This window comes from Cyclopterus lumpus, chromosome 24, assembly GCF_009769545.1.
Source record: "Cyclopterus lumpus isolate fCycLum1 chromosome 24, fCycLum1.pri, whole genome shotgun sequence".
Lineage (NCBI taxonomy): Eukaryota > Metazoa > Chordata > Actinopteri > Perciformes > Cyclopteridae > Cyclopterus > Cyclopterus lumpus.
Window position 1 is genome coordinate 2,568,756 of NC_046989.1, and position 17,025 is coordinate 2,585,780.

The 17,025-nt window shown below is 40.1% G+C and overlaps 1 protein-coding gene across 1 annotated transcript in view; it reads left to right on the forward strand.

Annotated features, from left to right (window-relative positions):
• The window catches only part of myt1la (myelin transcription factor 1-like, a), a 66,139-nt gene extending 49,319 nt beyond the window's left edge, over positions 1 to 16,820 (forward strand). Inside the window, exons 14-23 of the mRNA XM_034528216.1 lie at positions 386 to 629; positions 5,174 to 5,298; positions 6,564 to 6,632; positions 8,164 to 8,226; positions 8,315 to 8,398; positions 11,726 to 11,947; positions 12,167 to 12,258; positions 12,354 to 12,457; positions 13,198 to 13,341; positions 16,680 to 16,820. Of these exons, the coding sequence (XP_034384107.1) occupies positions 386 to 629; positions 5,174 to 5,298; positions 6,564 to 6,632; positions 8,164 to 8,226; positions 8,315 to 8,398; positions 11,726 to 11,947; positions 12,167 to 12,258; positions 12,354 to 12,457; positions 13,198 to 13,341; positions 16,680 to 16,820 (1,288 nt within the window). The remainder of the gene's footprint in view (positions 1 to 385; positions 630 to 5,173; positions 5,299 to 6,563; positions 6,633 to 8,163; positions 8,227 to 8,314; positions 8,399 to 11,725; positions 11,948 to 12,166; positions 12,259 to 12,353; positions 12,458 to 13,197; positions 13,342 to 16,679) is intronic.
• The last annotated feature ends 205 nt before the right edge of the window (positions 16,821 to 17,025 follow it).

Genomic DNA, 17,025 nt, shown 5'->3' on the forward strand with positions numbered 1-17,025 from the left:
GAAATACTTAGTCAGGTTTAATAAAGATGATGAAATACTTAGTCCTGTTTATTTAAGATGAAGAAATACTTAGTTATGTTTAATAAAGATGATGTAATACTTAGTCAGGTTTAAAGATGATGTAATACTTAGTTATGTTTAATAAAGATGATGTAATACTTAGTTATGTTTAATAAAGATGATGTAATACTTAGTTAGGTTTAATAAAGATGATGAAATACTTAGTCCTGTTTATTTAAGATGAAGAAATACTTAGTTATGTTTAATAAAGATGATGTAATACTTAGTTATGTTTAATAAAGATGATGTAATACTTAGTTAGGTTTATAAAAATGTCCCGACCCAACCGCTCTCACCTGGTCACCACCACGCCGGTGATCATGAGATCTTCCCTCCAGAGTCCCGTCGGCGACATGGACGGCGGCGGCGGCGGCGCGGTGGACGTGACGGGTCAGCCCGGCGGGCCGGAGGGCAGTGGCTCGGTTCTGACCCCCCTGGAGCCCATGTCGCCCCAGAGGCAGGCGCTGCTCAGCAGCCGCTGCTACCAGCTGAGCGACGCCGACTGCTGGGACCTGCCAGTGGACTATACCAAGATCAAACGCCTGGGGGACGAGCAGGACCACAAGGAGGTAGGGGGAGGGGCCACTTGGTCAGGTTTAATAGAGATGAAATACTGAGTCAGGTTTAATTAAGATGAAATACTTAGTTAGGTTTAATTAAGATGAAATACTGAGTCAGGTTTAATTAAGATGAAATACTGAGTCAGGTTTAATTAAGATGAAATACTTAGTTAGGTTTAATTAAGATGAAATATTGAGTCAGGTTTAATTAAGATGAAATACTGAGTCAGGTTTAATTAAGATGAAATACTGAGTCAGGTTTAATTAAGATGAAATACTTAGTTAGGTTTAATTAAGATGAAATATTGAGTCAGGTTTAATTAAGATGAAATACTGAGTCAGGTTTAATAAAGATGATGAAATACTGAGTCAGGTTTAATTAAGATGAAATACTTAGTTAGGTTTAATTAAGATGAAATGCTTAGTCAGGTTTAATTAAGATTAAATACTGAGTCAGGTTTAATTAAGATGAAATACTGAGTCAGGTTTAATTAAGATTAAATACTGAGTCAGGTTTAATTAATATGAAATACTGAGTCAGGTTTAATTAAGATGAAATACTTAGTTAGGTTTAATTAAGATTAAATAGTTAGGTTTAATTAAGATTAAATACTGAGTCAGGTTTAATTAAGATGAAATACTTAGTTAGGTTTAATTAAGATGAAATGCTTAGTCAGGTTTAATTAAGATTAAATACTGAGTCAGGTTTAATTAAGATGAAATACTTAGTTAGGTTTAATTAAGATGAAATGCTTAGTCAGGTTTAATTAAGATTAAATACTGAGTCAGGTTTAATTAAGATGAAATACTGAGTCAGGTTTAATTAAGATGAAATACTTAGTTAGGCTTAATTAAGATGAAATACTTAGTTAGGTTTAATAAAGATGATGAAATACTTATTCAGGTTTAATTAAGATAAAATACTTAGTTAGGTTTAATTAAGATGAAATACTGAGTCAGGTTTAATTAAGATGAAATACTTAGTTAGGTTTAATTAAGATGAAATACTGAGTCAGGTTTAATTAAGATGAAATACTTTGTTAGGTGTAATTAAGATGAAATACTTTGTTAGGTGTAATTAAGATGAAATACTTAGTTAGGTTTAATAAAGATGATGAAATACTTATTCAGGTTTAATTAAGATGAAATACTTAGTTAGGTGTAATTAAGATGAAATACTTAGTCAGGTTTAATAAAGATGATGAAATACTTAGTCAGGTTTAATAAAGCTGATGAAATACTCAATTAAACCTAACTGAGTATTTCATCTTAATTACACCTAACAAAGTATTTAATCTTAATTAAACCTAACTGAGTATTTCATCTTAATTACACCTAACTAAGTATTTCATCTTAATTAAACCTAACTAAGATTAAATACTTAGTTAGGTGTAATTAAGATGACATACTTAGTTCTTAGAACTTCTTTCAGGAGAAGCTTGTTATTGGTTAAATAAATAATGTATCCACCTCACCTCAACAGTCTTTGCACTTCCTGGTTCATGGCGTTTGTGTACAGACTTGTTTACACTCATGGATTATTGTTGTTTACAATCACTTCAAACCCTTCAGAAAAGGTGTGGAGGGATAGAGAACTTTTCATCTGAAGAATAATGTCAGAGGAATCATTTAATAAGTGATACGAACATTTAAAAATGGAATAATTTTTAGACCAACTTGAAGCTCGTGCCCGTACAGCTTTGATTAAAGGCTTTAACCAGCACATTTAATATTTAGGCAGCCTGTCCCCTAATCACGCAAAGTATACAGAGATAATTTGAAGCATGAAATTGAGAGATTTAAGGAACCCAGAGTTTATGTTTAAGGGCGCTCACACAGATTAAGAGATAATTAAAAAGAAGGGATGCTGGTTCTCTGACGCGGAGGGGAAGTTGCGGACATTTTTTTTTTTTTGACATGTCGGTTTTTCCACCCCGGGGCAGCTCAATACAAATCATTTAAAAAAAGAATTCAAAAAAAAAAATTAGACATTCAAGAGAGAAAGATAGCTGCTGTAAAAGAGAGTCATTTGATTGAGCTTAACAAATAAAATGTGTTACAGAAAGCCACGAGTTAAATTTCCGATATGACAAAAATGAGAATTACACCAAATAATACCACCTAAAAAATGCTTTTTCAACTGACTTCATTTATTATTACTTACAGCTAAATGTGAACCTTTTAAAAAAAAGTTCAATGTGTTAGTTCTGGCCAGAATTTCAGTTTTATAACTATTATTATTGATTAAATCTAATGTATATATTGTATATATTATGTTTCGGGCGATATCGACGGAAATGAGCCCGCTAACCAGCTAGCCATCCTGTCTCGTAATACCTTCTTCTACCCTGGAGAGGCGATAGTGAGTCACCGTAGTGTCCTCAATCTGACACGTGAGGACGAAGATGTAGAGACTCGACACGTTTGTTGGATTAAATCCAAAGGGGAAGAACACAATAGGAGATTTGGTTTCCTCCTCTGCCACAGGGAGGCGACACATTGCCGGAGGGTCTAACCGGAGAGTGTCCATCTGAAGTTCACACAGAAACTGTAAACGAGCAAACGCGTAAATGCTCTCCAGGATGCCAAAGTGTTAACTTTAAAGTCCATTTGATGTGCGTGAGAGAGAGATAGACCTGCAGTGGTGTCACTAATGTGTCTGTTTTAGTATATAGAGGAAGATATTTACTATCAAGCCTGACCTTTTATTATTTATAATCCTCTGTAACTAAGCAACCAATCTCTTTCCAGTTTACAGCGGAAAAGTCTGAAAAAATGTCCCCAATTATCCAACAGCCTGTTATCCCAAAAACAAATACCCATTGCTCCGGCATGATTGGTTTACGATGACATTCTTCCCCTAACTCTGACCACTGGAGGATGAAACTTTATTTCACACTGTGATGGTTCACGCGGTCCGTTACGCCGCTATTTATAACCCATGATCGTTTAGATTGCCTGGATCCATCCGAGGTGAAATGCTGCCCTCTAGTGGTTGGATGGAGGTGGCCAGATGTTACACATTGCACCTTTAAGACCAACTGAGGTCTGCTCGGAGCTTAAAAATAAAAAATCCCTCCCTCGTTCCCTCATCCACTTCTCACTGAATCTTTAAAACTCAATAGTGAGCAAATATAGATTCATTTGCATCGTCTTCGGAAGAACACTTTTTTCTTTTAATAAAAGAGACACAACCAAAAATGTACTTTACTCCGGCCCCATTGTTGATTCATTTAAACATTCTTACATTACAGTCAGTGGAACGTTATCCTGGACAATAAATGTGATTCCAGCAAGTTAAAAAAAAAAAAATAGTCAAGCACCAAATTGGAGAAGTGCGGCCGATGAATCCGCATGAAAAATGATCTTTCGAAAAGATGAAGATCCTTTTTTTCCCAAGTCAAAATAAACGTGATGAAAGGATCCTTTCTCCCAGGTTTAAAGGGACGCATGCAGCCGTCTCTCCGACGGGCTCAGCGCGCCCTCGTGTGGTTAAAAAGCGCCACTGCGTCGGCTCGGCTCCCCCAGAACAAACGCTCCGGGAGCTCGAGCGCGGTGCATTAAAATGCTGAATGACACCATTAATACATAAGTAAAAACACGACAGAAAGTCCTCGCAGATCTGATATCACGGGAGCAACCCATGCAGCAAATTGCTCCGTTTGCCTCGTTGGATTCAGAGCGCCGGGGTGAAAGGTTTTTTTTTAATCAGGAGAGTAATTGCGTTCGTTAATGAAGCGCGACGTGGCAGAGGAGGCCGCGGCCCGGAGCCGGCTGATGGGATTTCTTCTCTCCAGACGGTCCTGAACGATTTCTGCTCCCGACCGAGGAGGTGTGATGTGTGGACTGCAGAGCAGCTCTCCATCACCAGGCTGTGAACTGGTTCACCGCCTGGAGCAATGACCACGTGATACACGGAGAGCACCAAGAAAACACCCCAAAAAAGGCTCTCGAATTCAGTCCTAAAAATAAAATATAAATAAATTATTGCAAATACAAATATTACAATAATATAATTCTTCTGTAAGATTCACCACAGGGGCGTTCACTGACCTGCTTTATAAATCAGACAACTAAACGTTAGAATCTCTCACATATCGTGTTAGACACGGAACGTATTTAAGACAATCAAGTCAATACTTTCTGGCTTTTGGGACTCTGTTGGGATCATAACTTAATTATTTGTGTTATTAAAACAAGCAAAAGATGAAGCTTGACAACATATAGTGTCATTCAGTCAACGTTGCTATAAAAACAAGACGCACAAAACACGCTGAGAACAGGTGCTAAAAACACACCAAAACAGTGTCGCTTATTTTGTGGAAGTTTAGCTGTGAGCACGAAGGACGTTTCTTTGTGTTGGAGTGACTTTTAAAAAGGTTTTAAATGGCGAAAAAAAAGGCTTTAATCATCCCATCATGTGGAACCCCAGAGGATGAAACAACACATTGTGAGTGTTGAAAAGAGAGATTAACATTAAACGACTGGATGAGATGAAGCAGACATCCCATAATGACCTGTCGTAGTCTTCGTATTTCTCGTCCCTGCACCAGGGCGACGAGCTGGACCCCTTCCAGGAGCTGCTGGACGAGCAGCGCTACCCGGCCGAGGTCACCATGCCGAGCCCCAAACACCACAAGTACCCGTCCTGTAAGGAGAGCAAGAAGGAGCTCATCACGTAAGACTCTGTCCTCCTCCTTCACCTCCTTCACCTCCTTCACCTCCTCCTCCTTCACCTCCTTCACCTCCTTCACCTCCTTCACATACATGCATATATACATACATAGATACATATATACATACATACGTGTACATACATACATATGTACATACATACATACATACGTGTACATACATACATATGTACATACATACATGTATATATACATACATAGATACATACATATATACATACATGTACATATATATATATACATACATACATGCATATATACATACATACATACATACATGTACATACATATATACATACATACATATATGCATATATACATATATACATACATGTACATACATATATACATACATATATGCATATATACATACATACATACATGCATATATACATACATGTACATACATGTACATACATACATATATACATACATGCATATATACATACATACATGCATATATACATACATACATGCATATATACATGTACATACATACATATATACATACATGCATATATACATACATACATAGATACATGTACATGCATATATACATACATAGATACATACATATATACATACATGCATACATACACATATACATACATATATACATACATGTATACATACATGTACATACATACATGCATATATACATACATACATATATACATACATACATACATATATACATACATAGATACATGTACATGCATATATACATACATAGATACATACATATATACATACATGCATACATACACATATACATACATATATACATACATGCATACATACACATATACATACATATATACATACATGCATACATACACATATACATACATATATACATACATGCATACATACACATATACATACATATATACATACATGCATACATACACATATACATACATATATACATACATGCATGTATATATATACATACATATATACACATACATATATATATACATACATACATGCATGCATATATATACATATATACATAGATACATGCATATATACATACATACATACATGTACATACATATATACATACATGCATATATACAGTACACACATAGATAGATAAACCATTTTTCCTAAATTATTGGTGTTGACAATTCATGTTATTGTTGAAAGGCTTTTAAAAGATGAACAACCTTTTAATCTGAATGCAAGATTCAGTTTAAGTCATCTTGTTGTTGGAGTTCAGTTCGTGTCTCTTTGCCTCCTGCAGGTTGTCAAGCTGCCAGCTGGCCGACAAGAACATCCGCGGGATGATGACGACCAACTCTCAGGACCTCAGGTGAGTCCACAAAGTCCACGACCCAGTCCCACTGTCCCCCCTTAGCCCTAAACCCTGAACCCTCAAGGACTAAACAGACGTCCCCTGGTAAATGGTTGTTTGTGAGAGGCTGCAAGGTCTTGAAAAAGTGTAAATATGATTTATTTTTTACTTCCTGGTTTAAACTTGCCTCACGACATGAGACGTCACTGTCAAATAATCTATTTACACATTTGTGTAAAAAAAAAAAAAGATTCAATAACTTTGATCCTTAAATGTTTCTGTGTACATTTGGTAAATCAGGATGGACACATATGTGCCATCCTCTTGGTTTACCTGTATTTATTTATGTGTCCGGTTCCCACTGGTTACTGTGTGTTTAACGCAGGCGGCAACTTCTGGTTCTGCCAAGTGAGGCCAATGCAGAAGTGTCTTAAAGCTGCATTCTCTCTCCTGACCACCAGGGGGCGACTCCTCTGGTTGTATAGAAGTCTATGCTTCATGTCTTAAAGCTGCATTCTCTCTCCTGACCACCAGGGGGCGACTCCTCTGGTTGTATAGAAGTCTATGCTTCATGTCTTAAAGCTGCATTCTTTCTCCTGACCACCAGGGGGCGACTCCTCTGGTTGTATAGAAGTCTATGCTTCATGTGTTAAAGCTGCATTCTCTCTCCTGACCACCAGGGGGCGACTCCTCTGGTTGTATAGAAGTCTATGCTTCATGTGTTAAAGCTGCATTCTCTCTTCTGACCACCAGGGGGCAAATCCTCTGGTTGTATAGAAGTCTATGCTTCATGTGTTAAAGCTGCATTCTCTCTCCTGACCACCAGGGGTAGACTCCTCTGGTTGTATAGAAGTCTAAGCTTCATGTGTTAAAGCTGCATTCTCTTTCCTGACCACCAGGGGGCGACGCCTCTGGTTGTATAGAAGTCTATGCTTCATGTGTTAAAGCTGCATTCTCTCTCCTGACCACCAGGGGTAGACTCCTCTGGTTGTATAGAAGTCTAAGCTTCATGTGTTAAAGCTGCATTCTCTCTCCTGACCACCAGGGGGCAACTCCTCTGGTTGTATAGAAGTCTATATAAATGACTCTACTTCTCTTGATGTATTCCCTCAGTAAACATTGTAAACATTAGTTTTTGGTCTCAATCTCTAGTTTCAAGTCTTCTTCAATTCAGCGTGATGTTCATTTAGTAAATTATGGTCATTTAGAGTCAAACAGACCATAAAGCAGGGTATGCTTTAGGGCGGGGCTTCAAGGCGATTGACAGGTCTCTCTACGTCACTCCTTCTCATTCTAAATATGGTCACTTCCGTTCATCTTTTGCTGAAAAAACAACAATGGGACGGCAAAATTGCCAAACTCGAGGCTTCAAAACATCAGTCCACAAACCAAAGTCTGTGAGTGGGCAGATTGGGTCCAGTTAATACTTCTGTTCAGAGCATTCAAGACCACTGAACAGGACCAGGTCCCAGCAGTCTGGAATCCAAATGGGGGTCAAGTCCGCGGTTGAAGACCAAGGCGCTGTTTAACCCTTGTGTTTGTGCCTCAGGTGTCCGACCCCCGGCTGCGATGGATCTGGACACATCACTGGAAACTACGCCTCCCACAGGAGGTACAGTAACCGCGCTCCGGACCACGAGCAGCAACACAACGAAACAAACGCAGTACTTCACGGTGCAGATTTGTCTTCTGTCCTGCAGTCTGTCCGGCTGTCCACGAGCCAAGAAGAGCGGCATCAAAATCCTCCACAGCAAAGAGGAGAAGGAAGACCAGGAGTCAATCAAGTAAGGATGCTTCGAAATGAGTTCAGGAGGGGAATCATGAGAAGTCTAACCATCTAATTATGGATTATTACTATTCACTAAATGATGCTTTCAAGCTACCTCCTCACCTCTATCTCGTGGAATACAGCCAGATACCTTCGTCACACCCTGTCAGCGTCCTGGAGCATCTCAGTCCAGGACCAGAATAAATCCCCATTAAAACCAAGAAGGTCAAGCAGAAACAGAATCAAGACGATTATTGTAACACTCATCATTTTAGGGTATGAAGGAGCTAATTTGAGATCAAAGTTTCATATTTTGAGGACATTCATTAATTCAAAAGCAGTACCAAGCAGTTGCCTTGCAGGAGACGCTCAGGGTGCATTTGTAGAAATGTTTCTGGCAATTTTTATGAATCCAATTGCAATATTCGCTCTGCTTTTTTGCTCCATTCTGGTCTCCACCAACTCCTGAGGAACACAGAACCCGTCATCTTGACATTTGGTTTTGCTGCAGGATAAAAAACCGTTGAACATTAAAATGCTAAATAGTCGTCTGCAAATATTGAATGTCTTGATTGTGCAAGGTAAGAACTGAAGAGGCAGATCAGGTGTGCGCTGCCCTTTTCACGGTTGAAAGAAGTACATGTTTCATAAATATAAGTGCAACTCATCCCGCTCTGCACAACATGATTGCTTGAGATCCTTATTTGGTCTTAAAGTTTTTGCAATGAGGTCTTATTTTCGGAGGCCTCTAAAGTCAAAGATGTTTTGAAGACACAAGTTTGGAGGTTTTCGCCGTCGCCATCTTGGTTTTTTGCAACCAGTGAACAGGAAGTGACCATATCTGGAATAAGGGGCAGTGATGTAGAAACGCTGTATACGTCTCTGGTCAATCACCTGTCAATCACCTTGTAGACCCGCCCTAAAGCATCCCCTGCTTTATGGTCTGTTTGACTCTAAATGACCATAATTTACTAAATGAACATCACGCTGTATTGAAGAAGACTTGAAACTAGAGATTGAGACCAAAAACTAATGTTTACAATGTTTACTGAGGGAATACATCAAGAGAAGTAGAGTCATTTATATAGACTTCTATACAACCAGAGGAGTCGCCCCCTGGTGGTCAGGAGAGAGAATGCAGCTTTAACACATGAAGCATAGACTTCTATACAACCAGAGGAGTCGCCCCCTGGTGGTCAGGAGAGGGAATGCAGCTTTAACACATGAAGCATAGACTTCTATACAACCAGAGGAGTCGCCCCCTGGTGGTCAGGAGAGGGAATGCAGCTTTAACACATGAAGCATAGACTTCTATACAACCAGAGGAGTCGCCCCCTGGTGGTCAGGAGAGAGAATGCAGCTTTAACACATGAAACATAGACTTCTATACAACCAGAGGAGTCGCCCCCTGGTGGTCAGGAGAGAGAATGCAGCTTTAACACATGAAGCATAGACTTCTATACAACCAGAGGAGTCGCCCCCTGGTGGTCAGGAGAGAGAATGCAGCTTTAACACATGTAGCATAGACTTCTATACAACCAGACTTATTTTGGGTGAAAAATACTCCTCCCAAGTTATTGACCTGCATTCCAGTTTACAATGATTAAATAAAAAAACACACACAAGAACATTGGGAATGTTTGCTTGATGAATAAGAATGAATTGTCTTTTGACTTATCAATTAATTCCGCACTGGTTTGAAAAATTATTTAGAAAACGAAAGATTCTGCCCTTTAAAATCTGCCGAGCTCAGCGTACGTCACAGTTATTCATATTAAGTGTTAAAGGTGTGTAAATATAAATGATAGCTCTCTGTCTGTCATGTCGTTAACAGATTCATCTTCTCTCCCTTAAAATGCCGCCTGTGTGCGCTGACCTTTTCTAACTTTAGGGAAGAATATTTTAGAAATGAGCGCTGGTCAGTCCTCCACTTCACCTCCCGGCAGGCCGAGAGCGCTAAAGGTTAGCGCCAGTGAGCGCCTGACATTTCCCTTAAAGCAGACCATAATGTTAAGCCGACACGACCTTGTGAATAATAAGTTCAGCCGGTGTCAGTCTGCAGCCAGCTGTTGCCCCCCCCCCTCTCCCCCCTCATAGTTCATAATTAAGCTAAAAGCCTGAGCGTCGGCGAGGGATCGACCCGCTGACGCTCAGGTTCATTCTAATCGACGCAAATGTCAGCGCGAAGGTCGTTTTGGGATGCAGGAGGAAGAGCGGGGCGTCGTCCGCAGAGCGAGCTCGACCAATCAGTGGCTCGAACCACGAGGTTGTGGAGATGTTGAACCCCAAGTTGCTCTTCATGCTTAGAATGGGGTAAACCCAGAGGTGCAAATACATATATGTCAAATTAAACATGGTTCCTATAGACGTTTTCCAACTATCAGTTTTTAAATAGACTTTGTTCCATTGGATTTAATTAATGAATTCCTAATAACTCCAGCTTGAGATTTCAAACATAGATAATACATCATAGCCAAAACATATTCAACTGTGTTTGGTCAAAGTTATGTTATCGTTGCAGCCTGGTGCCCTTCTTAATATGCACGAATCATAAACTCTATATTAGAAGTGGACGTAACCAGTTGGTTTCTGGACTGATGTTTTGAAGCCTTGCGTTCAGGCATTTTGCCCGTCGCCATCTTGGTTATTTTGCAATCATTCAACTGAAGTGACCCTATAAGGACTGAGGGGGAGGGACGTAGAGACGCTGTATACGTCTCTGGTCAATCACCTGTCAATCACCTTGTAGCCCCGCCCCTAAAGCATACCCTGCTTTACGGTCTGTTTGACTCTAAATGGACCATCATTTACTAAATGATGACATCATGCTGTATTGAAGAAGACTTGAAATAGACGTGGTATCAGGAGCGAGAAGTTCCTAATACCATTGGGTTTTGACGGATATTCTTCAGCATATGAACTGTGTGTCGTTTTGCTGTAAGAAAGGAAATTCAAAGTACGTTTAACTTTTTTTGTATCCGACCCGCAGAAATTGTATGACACAACAATTAGTATTTATACAATTTTGGAGCCCATCGGCTTCCGGGCTGAGGACGATTCATCCTCTGGGGCGGATTTGTTCGGGGGTTTCCGGTGTCGCCAAGACTTCCTCCTCCATGCGACAGCCATTGTTTAAAGTCCAATTAGAAATGCTGCTCGCACTACAAACAAACTACTTCTTTGTCGTCTGCTTACAAATGGAGAATCTGTACGCAACAGTGCAACCATTTGAGTTGATAACACTTGTCCTTGAACCCAAATGCCAACGAAAGGTAACCGACCGCCGGCCGCCATGGATTTCCTCTCTCAAGCCCGTTCGGCCCGCTCTGTTTCTTCCTCTCAGGTGTCCGGTGCCGGGCTGTGACGGACAGGGTCACGTGACGGGAAAGTACGCCTCCCACCGCAGTGCGTCCGGCTGCCCCCTGGCGGCGAAGAGGCAGAAGGACAGCTACGTCAACGGCTCGCAGTTCGTCTGGAAGTCCGGCAAGACGGACGGCATGAGCTGCCCGACGCCCGGCTGCGACGGCTCGGGACACGTCAGCGGGAGCTTCCTGACCCATCGGAGGTGGGCGTGGCTCTGTGTCATTCTGTTTCAACCGTATCACGCACAATTTGTTCATGTTATTATTGCAGTTTTCATTGGTAGTTTTTTCCTGGGCTCCCCAATGCTTGTCTTATCGTAACGCAGACGTAGATCGATTTCCTTCCTGTGCATTTTACTTGCAGCAGCTTTGATAATCTTATTGCAGGAAAAGCTTTCGTCAATGTGTGTGTTTTATTGCAGCCTCTCCGGGTGTCCCCGGGCCACGTCGGCCATGAAGAAGGCCCGGATGAGCGGCGTGGAGATGTTGACAATCAAGCAAAGAGCAAGCAAAGGTCAGAGCCGACGACTGACCCCCTGAAGCACAGAAAGGAGAAAGAGAGAAAAAACGCAGCAGAATTTAATGAAACGCTCTTTCTGTTGGTGTCAGGCATCGAAAACGATGAAGAAATCAAACAGCTGGATGAAGAAATCAAAGATCTGAACGAGTCCAACACTCAAGGGGAGTCCGACATGATAAAGCTGAGGACACAAGTAAGATGGCTTCTGAGCGTGTGTTCACTGTCGTATCAATACATCCAGTATGTGGGGAGAGTGATGCTGGTGTTGAATACATATACAAATGAACCAGACAGCGCTACGCGTTTGTATTGGATATGGAAAATCATTCATACGAGTAGATATATCGTAGTACAGAGAGTCCCTATATTTCACTGCCAATATTTCACAGATGATGCAACGTTTTACACAAAAGATTTCCCAAATTAGGAGAACCAACTTCTCAATTAGCAGCCAGAGCAACTAGTTATATATATATATATATTTACATATTATATCATTTAAATATGATAGATTTCCTCATATAAATACTGTATTTTTTATTTACTGATTAAACCCAACTGATTGTACTTTTAAAATGTTTTTAATGGTGTTAAGCAACTATCATGAAACTCAACCCCTGGACAGATATTTCACATTAAAGGCTCTTCAGCGGCATTTTAGCCATTTCTGGGTATACATTTAATCTGAAACATCTACAGGAAGTCTGTGAAAAATGGCAAAGTGCAAGCCACGGGAATCAATTAGTAATTACAATCAGTATTTCTGTTAAAGATAGAAACAGAAGATGGGTGAGTATGATAACATTTAATTAGTACAGACAACTTGTCTGTTTATCTCGCTCTAGTATCTCACTCGTCTCTCCATTAAATCCCACCGGCCTCAAAAAAAGAAAAGGTATCCGCCGCTGACGATTACTTTGCTCGTCCCGGCAGATCACCACCATGGAGAGCAGCCTGAAGTCCATCGAGGACGAGAACAAGGTGATCGAGCAGCAGAACGACTCGCTGCTGCACGAGCTGGCCAACCTCAGCCAGTCGCTCATCAACAGCTTGGCGAACATCCAGCTTCCACACATGGTGAGAAACCAGCTCTGAGACGGAGAAACAAAGAGACATATTGTCTTCGGTCATCAGCTTCAGATGAATTGTCTCCATATTTTAAACCGGCAGGTACATCGACTAATTCAAGATGTGAAAAAATACTCAAAACATTTGAACATTAGAAAATCTGGAAAATCTGGAAATCTCAACATTAAAAATTTTTTCTTTTTTTTTCTTTGAAAATTTGAAATTCTGAAATTCTGAACATTTGAACAAATAATAATGGAAAAACATTAAACATTAATTAATTGAAATTTAGATATTTAGAAATTAAAATGCAAAAAAATACAAACGCTAAACATTTTAAAATGCAAAGAAATAAAAAATGCAAAGCAAAATTTAAATGTTAACATTTGATCATTTGAACCTTTGAACATTTTAAAAATGTAATTAAATGTAATTAAATGTAGGAAGCCTCTAAAGCATCATGTGTTATTTTGTATTGGTAATAGTTCAATAACTTCCCTTCACAATAAGAGCTTTATGAACATTCTAGTAATAGTCGGTAGCTGGTGTCTATAGCAGCTTCCTTCTTCCATTTATTAACAAACATATAATGCTCCAGGCAATTAGATTATTGACTGGGAAAACGTGCAGTGAAAACTACACTTTGGCCATTTTGGTAGAAATATTGTGAAGATTGGACATAAGTAGTTATTGTAAACAATGAAGGGATTGGTTGGCTATGCAAAAGTAGGAAGTAAGTAGTACAATATCTGCAGAGGGACATACGTGTGTCTTTAATCGTCCTTCTATATCAAAAACAAGTGTATAAACTGCCAATGAAGTGAGATCCACTTTAAATTGAGATCTTTGCTGATTTTTTAAACTTGAAATAAAAGATTAATTTTGTCATCTATCCGAGGGGAGTTTAGAGCTTCGTTCAAATGTCTGTTTCATGTGCAAAGTGCTAAATGTGTTTCCTGCTTTGTTTCAAACACTGAAAGTATTTTAAAAAAAGATCCGAACTGATCGGACACTCAGGTTTTTTTCTTTTACTCATCTGCTTCTTTCAGTTCGCCACCTTCTTCTTCTTCTTCTTCTTCTTCTCCTTCTTTCCCCAGCAGTCCATGCTGTGCTTCTCCTTGACAACGCCTCACAGAGCCTCACATAAAGAAGCGTCTCTTTTTCAGTTTGAGTGACGCGCTCGCGGCCGTTTCAACGTCTTATTGTCTCGCGGCTAATTGGATAATCTCTCTTTAATGAAGCAGTGTGAACCCGAGTTACTCCATAACTGGACTCTTGGCTCTCCGTGCTTCTAGTTATGTCGAGTAGTCACATCACACTGCATGACAAAAATGTGCATCTTAACAAGGAATTTGATTTTTGTCCCTCTTGAAATAAAAAATATAGTTCTAGCTTGGTATTTAAATACCAATTAGTTGATTTGCGTTTTTTTCTTTCCAGGAAAACTAAATCCAAGGCTCCCTTCACACTGCAGACCTTTTGAGCAAATGTTGATAAGACACACCCAATATTAATATTAATAATAATATTAATGATAATAGGAAATGAACAATATGCAAAGTAAAAAATCCCTCACAGTTTGAGCACATTTTAATTTTATTCTCTCAAAGATCATTTTTTTTGTTGGTTTGTTTAATTGAAACTTTCATCCGCCGCGGTGTGAACCGAGCAGGGGGGCGAACGACTCGCCGAGGCCGGACGTCGTGTGCCTGTCGCTTTAAGAGGCCGCGTGACGCCGCCGTGTGACCAGCGGGCTAACAGACTTCTCTGTGCACCCTCTCCTGTAGAAACCGCTGCCACAGAAAGAGGCCCCCGTAAAGCATAACTGCTGTTTACAGATGCCTGCCAGAGTAAGAGATCCATTTATCCTTTATCCAATTACCCTTCTCTACTGCACTGTCATCCCCCCCCCCCACCCCCCCTTCATAAAGCTCCTTTAGATCCTTGTGGCGTCTGCACACCACAACTAACTATTAGTGACATTATTAGCATCAGCTGACCTACTGACCATTCCAGATTAAAAAACGATCAGATGTGTTTGGATTTTCCCAAATTACATTTCTGCAAACCTTCGGATACGTTGAACGGAGACGTCTCTGAATCCAAAATAGGTTCCGCGAAAGCGTTTGACGTCCTCTCCTGTGTCACGCTTGCAGAAACGTACACGGTTAGCTTCAGGCCGCGAACGTAACAACCGCCATCACTGTAAATAAACAACAACTTCCCTGCAGACTTTTTTTACGTAACGTCATGTAGCAAGCGCAGCAATGTTAGCGCCGTATAGAAAGTTGTGTGAAAAGCACCAATGTTGACTTTAAGTCCCTCCCACAAGTCCTTTGTAAACGTTCTCGTTCGTTATACTCGATATTACACCTCGTAGAACTCGATACCGTTGCCCATCATACTATGTCACTCTGGTCAAATGTAAAAACGTTAACACACAACGTGTCCGTAGTTTGCAGAAACGTACAATGACCACACGGCTTGAGTCACAGCTTTGTTGACGGTAGTTTGAGATCCACAGAGCTGCTCTCGGATCGGGAAATAATCTGATTGGTTGAGCAGTTGAACACAGAAATCTGTAAATTAAAAAGAAAAGAGAAATAATTCCAATTCTGATGAAATAACAAAAATACAGTATGCCACACAACGAGCTCCACAACCTTACTTTCTACCCGAGGCCCTCCATTTATTGCATTAGCAATAAGCAGTGACATTAGACGCAAGTCATGAGATGCCAACAAATTTTTGTATAGTCATAATTTTTGGGGATCCCAGGCTGAGAAAGCTCACGCGGACCAAAAACTACTGGGCCTCAAATCGAGCCTTGTGGGACGCCACATGCAAAACTAACTGTGGTCATCCAAACGAACAGAGATCGCGACCTTTCCATTCAACTAATATCTTTCTTTTAACGACACCGAGGTCAAACTCAACCAGTGAGAATATCGTTGAAGCCAACGCTGCTGCCTTTGAGCTAACTAACGCAGCTAACTTTAACTACCGTGTCTCCGTCATCCGACCATCGACTCATTAGTTTTGAACATCCAGATTTTGTCTCCATATGCGACACATTAACCTTCCATCCATCCGCCAGCTGACCATTCCGCTCCTAATTTGTTGCATGGTTTGGATTTGCATTGCGTAGACTTTCACAGGATGGAGTATAGATATAATCACAATATAGTGATGGAGTATTTCAGCCATGCTTCCCTGACGGTGTTCCCTTCCTCCCTTATCTCCCCAACCTCCCCCCACAGTGTTTTTATTATTATTTATTATTACTATAAACACAAACTCTAATCTAATCTAATCTTTCTTCTTCTCTGGTCTCTCACCTCTCTCAGGAGCCAATGAATGAACAGAACTTTGACACTTATGTGAGTACATTGACAGACATGTATACTCACCAGGACCAGTACCAGAGCCCGGAGAACAAGGCGCTGCTGGAGAACATCAAACAGGCCGTTCAGGGCATCCAGGTTTAGCCCGGAATGAAGCCGAAAATAACAAATGCAAAGCAAAAACAACAACAGAAAAAAGTCAAAAAGAAGGGAATGGGTTGTTTTTTGCTGCTGTAATCTACCATAGTTCTTTGAATTATTCTGCTGTTATGCTCTCAACTCCATGTGTATTTCTCTTTTTTTAAATTGTTATTATTATTATTTTAATTGTCGTTGCCTTGCTTTGAAA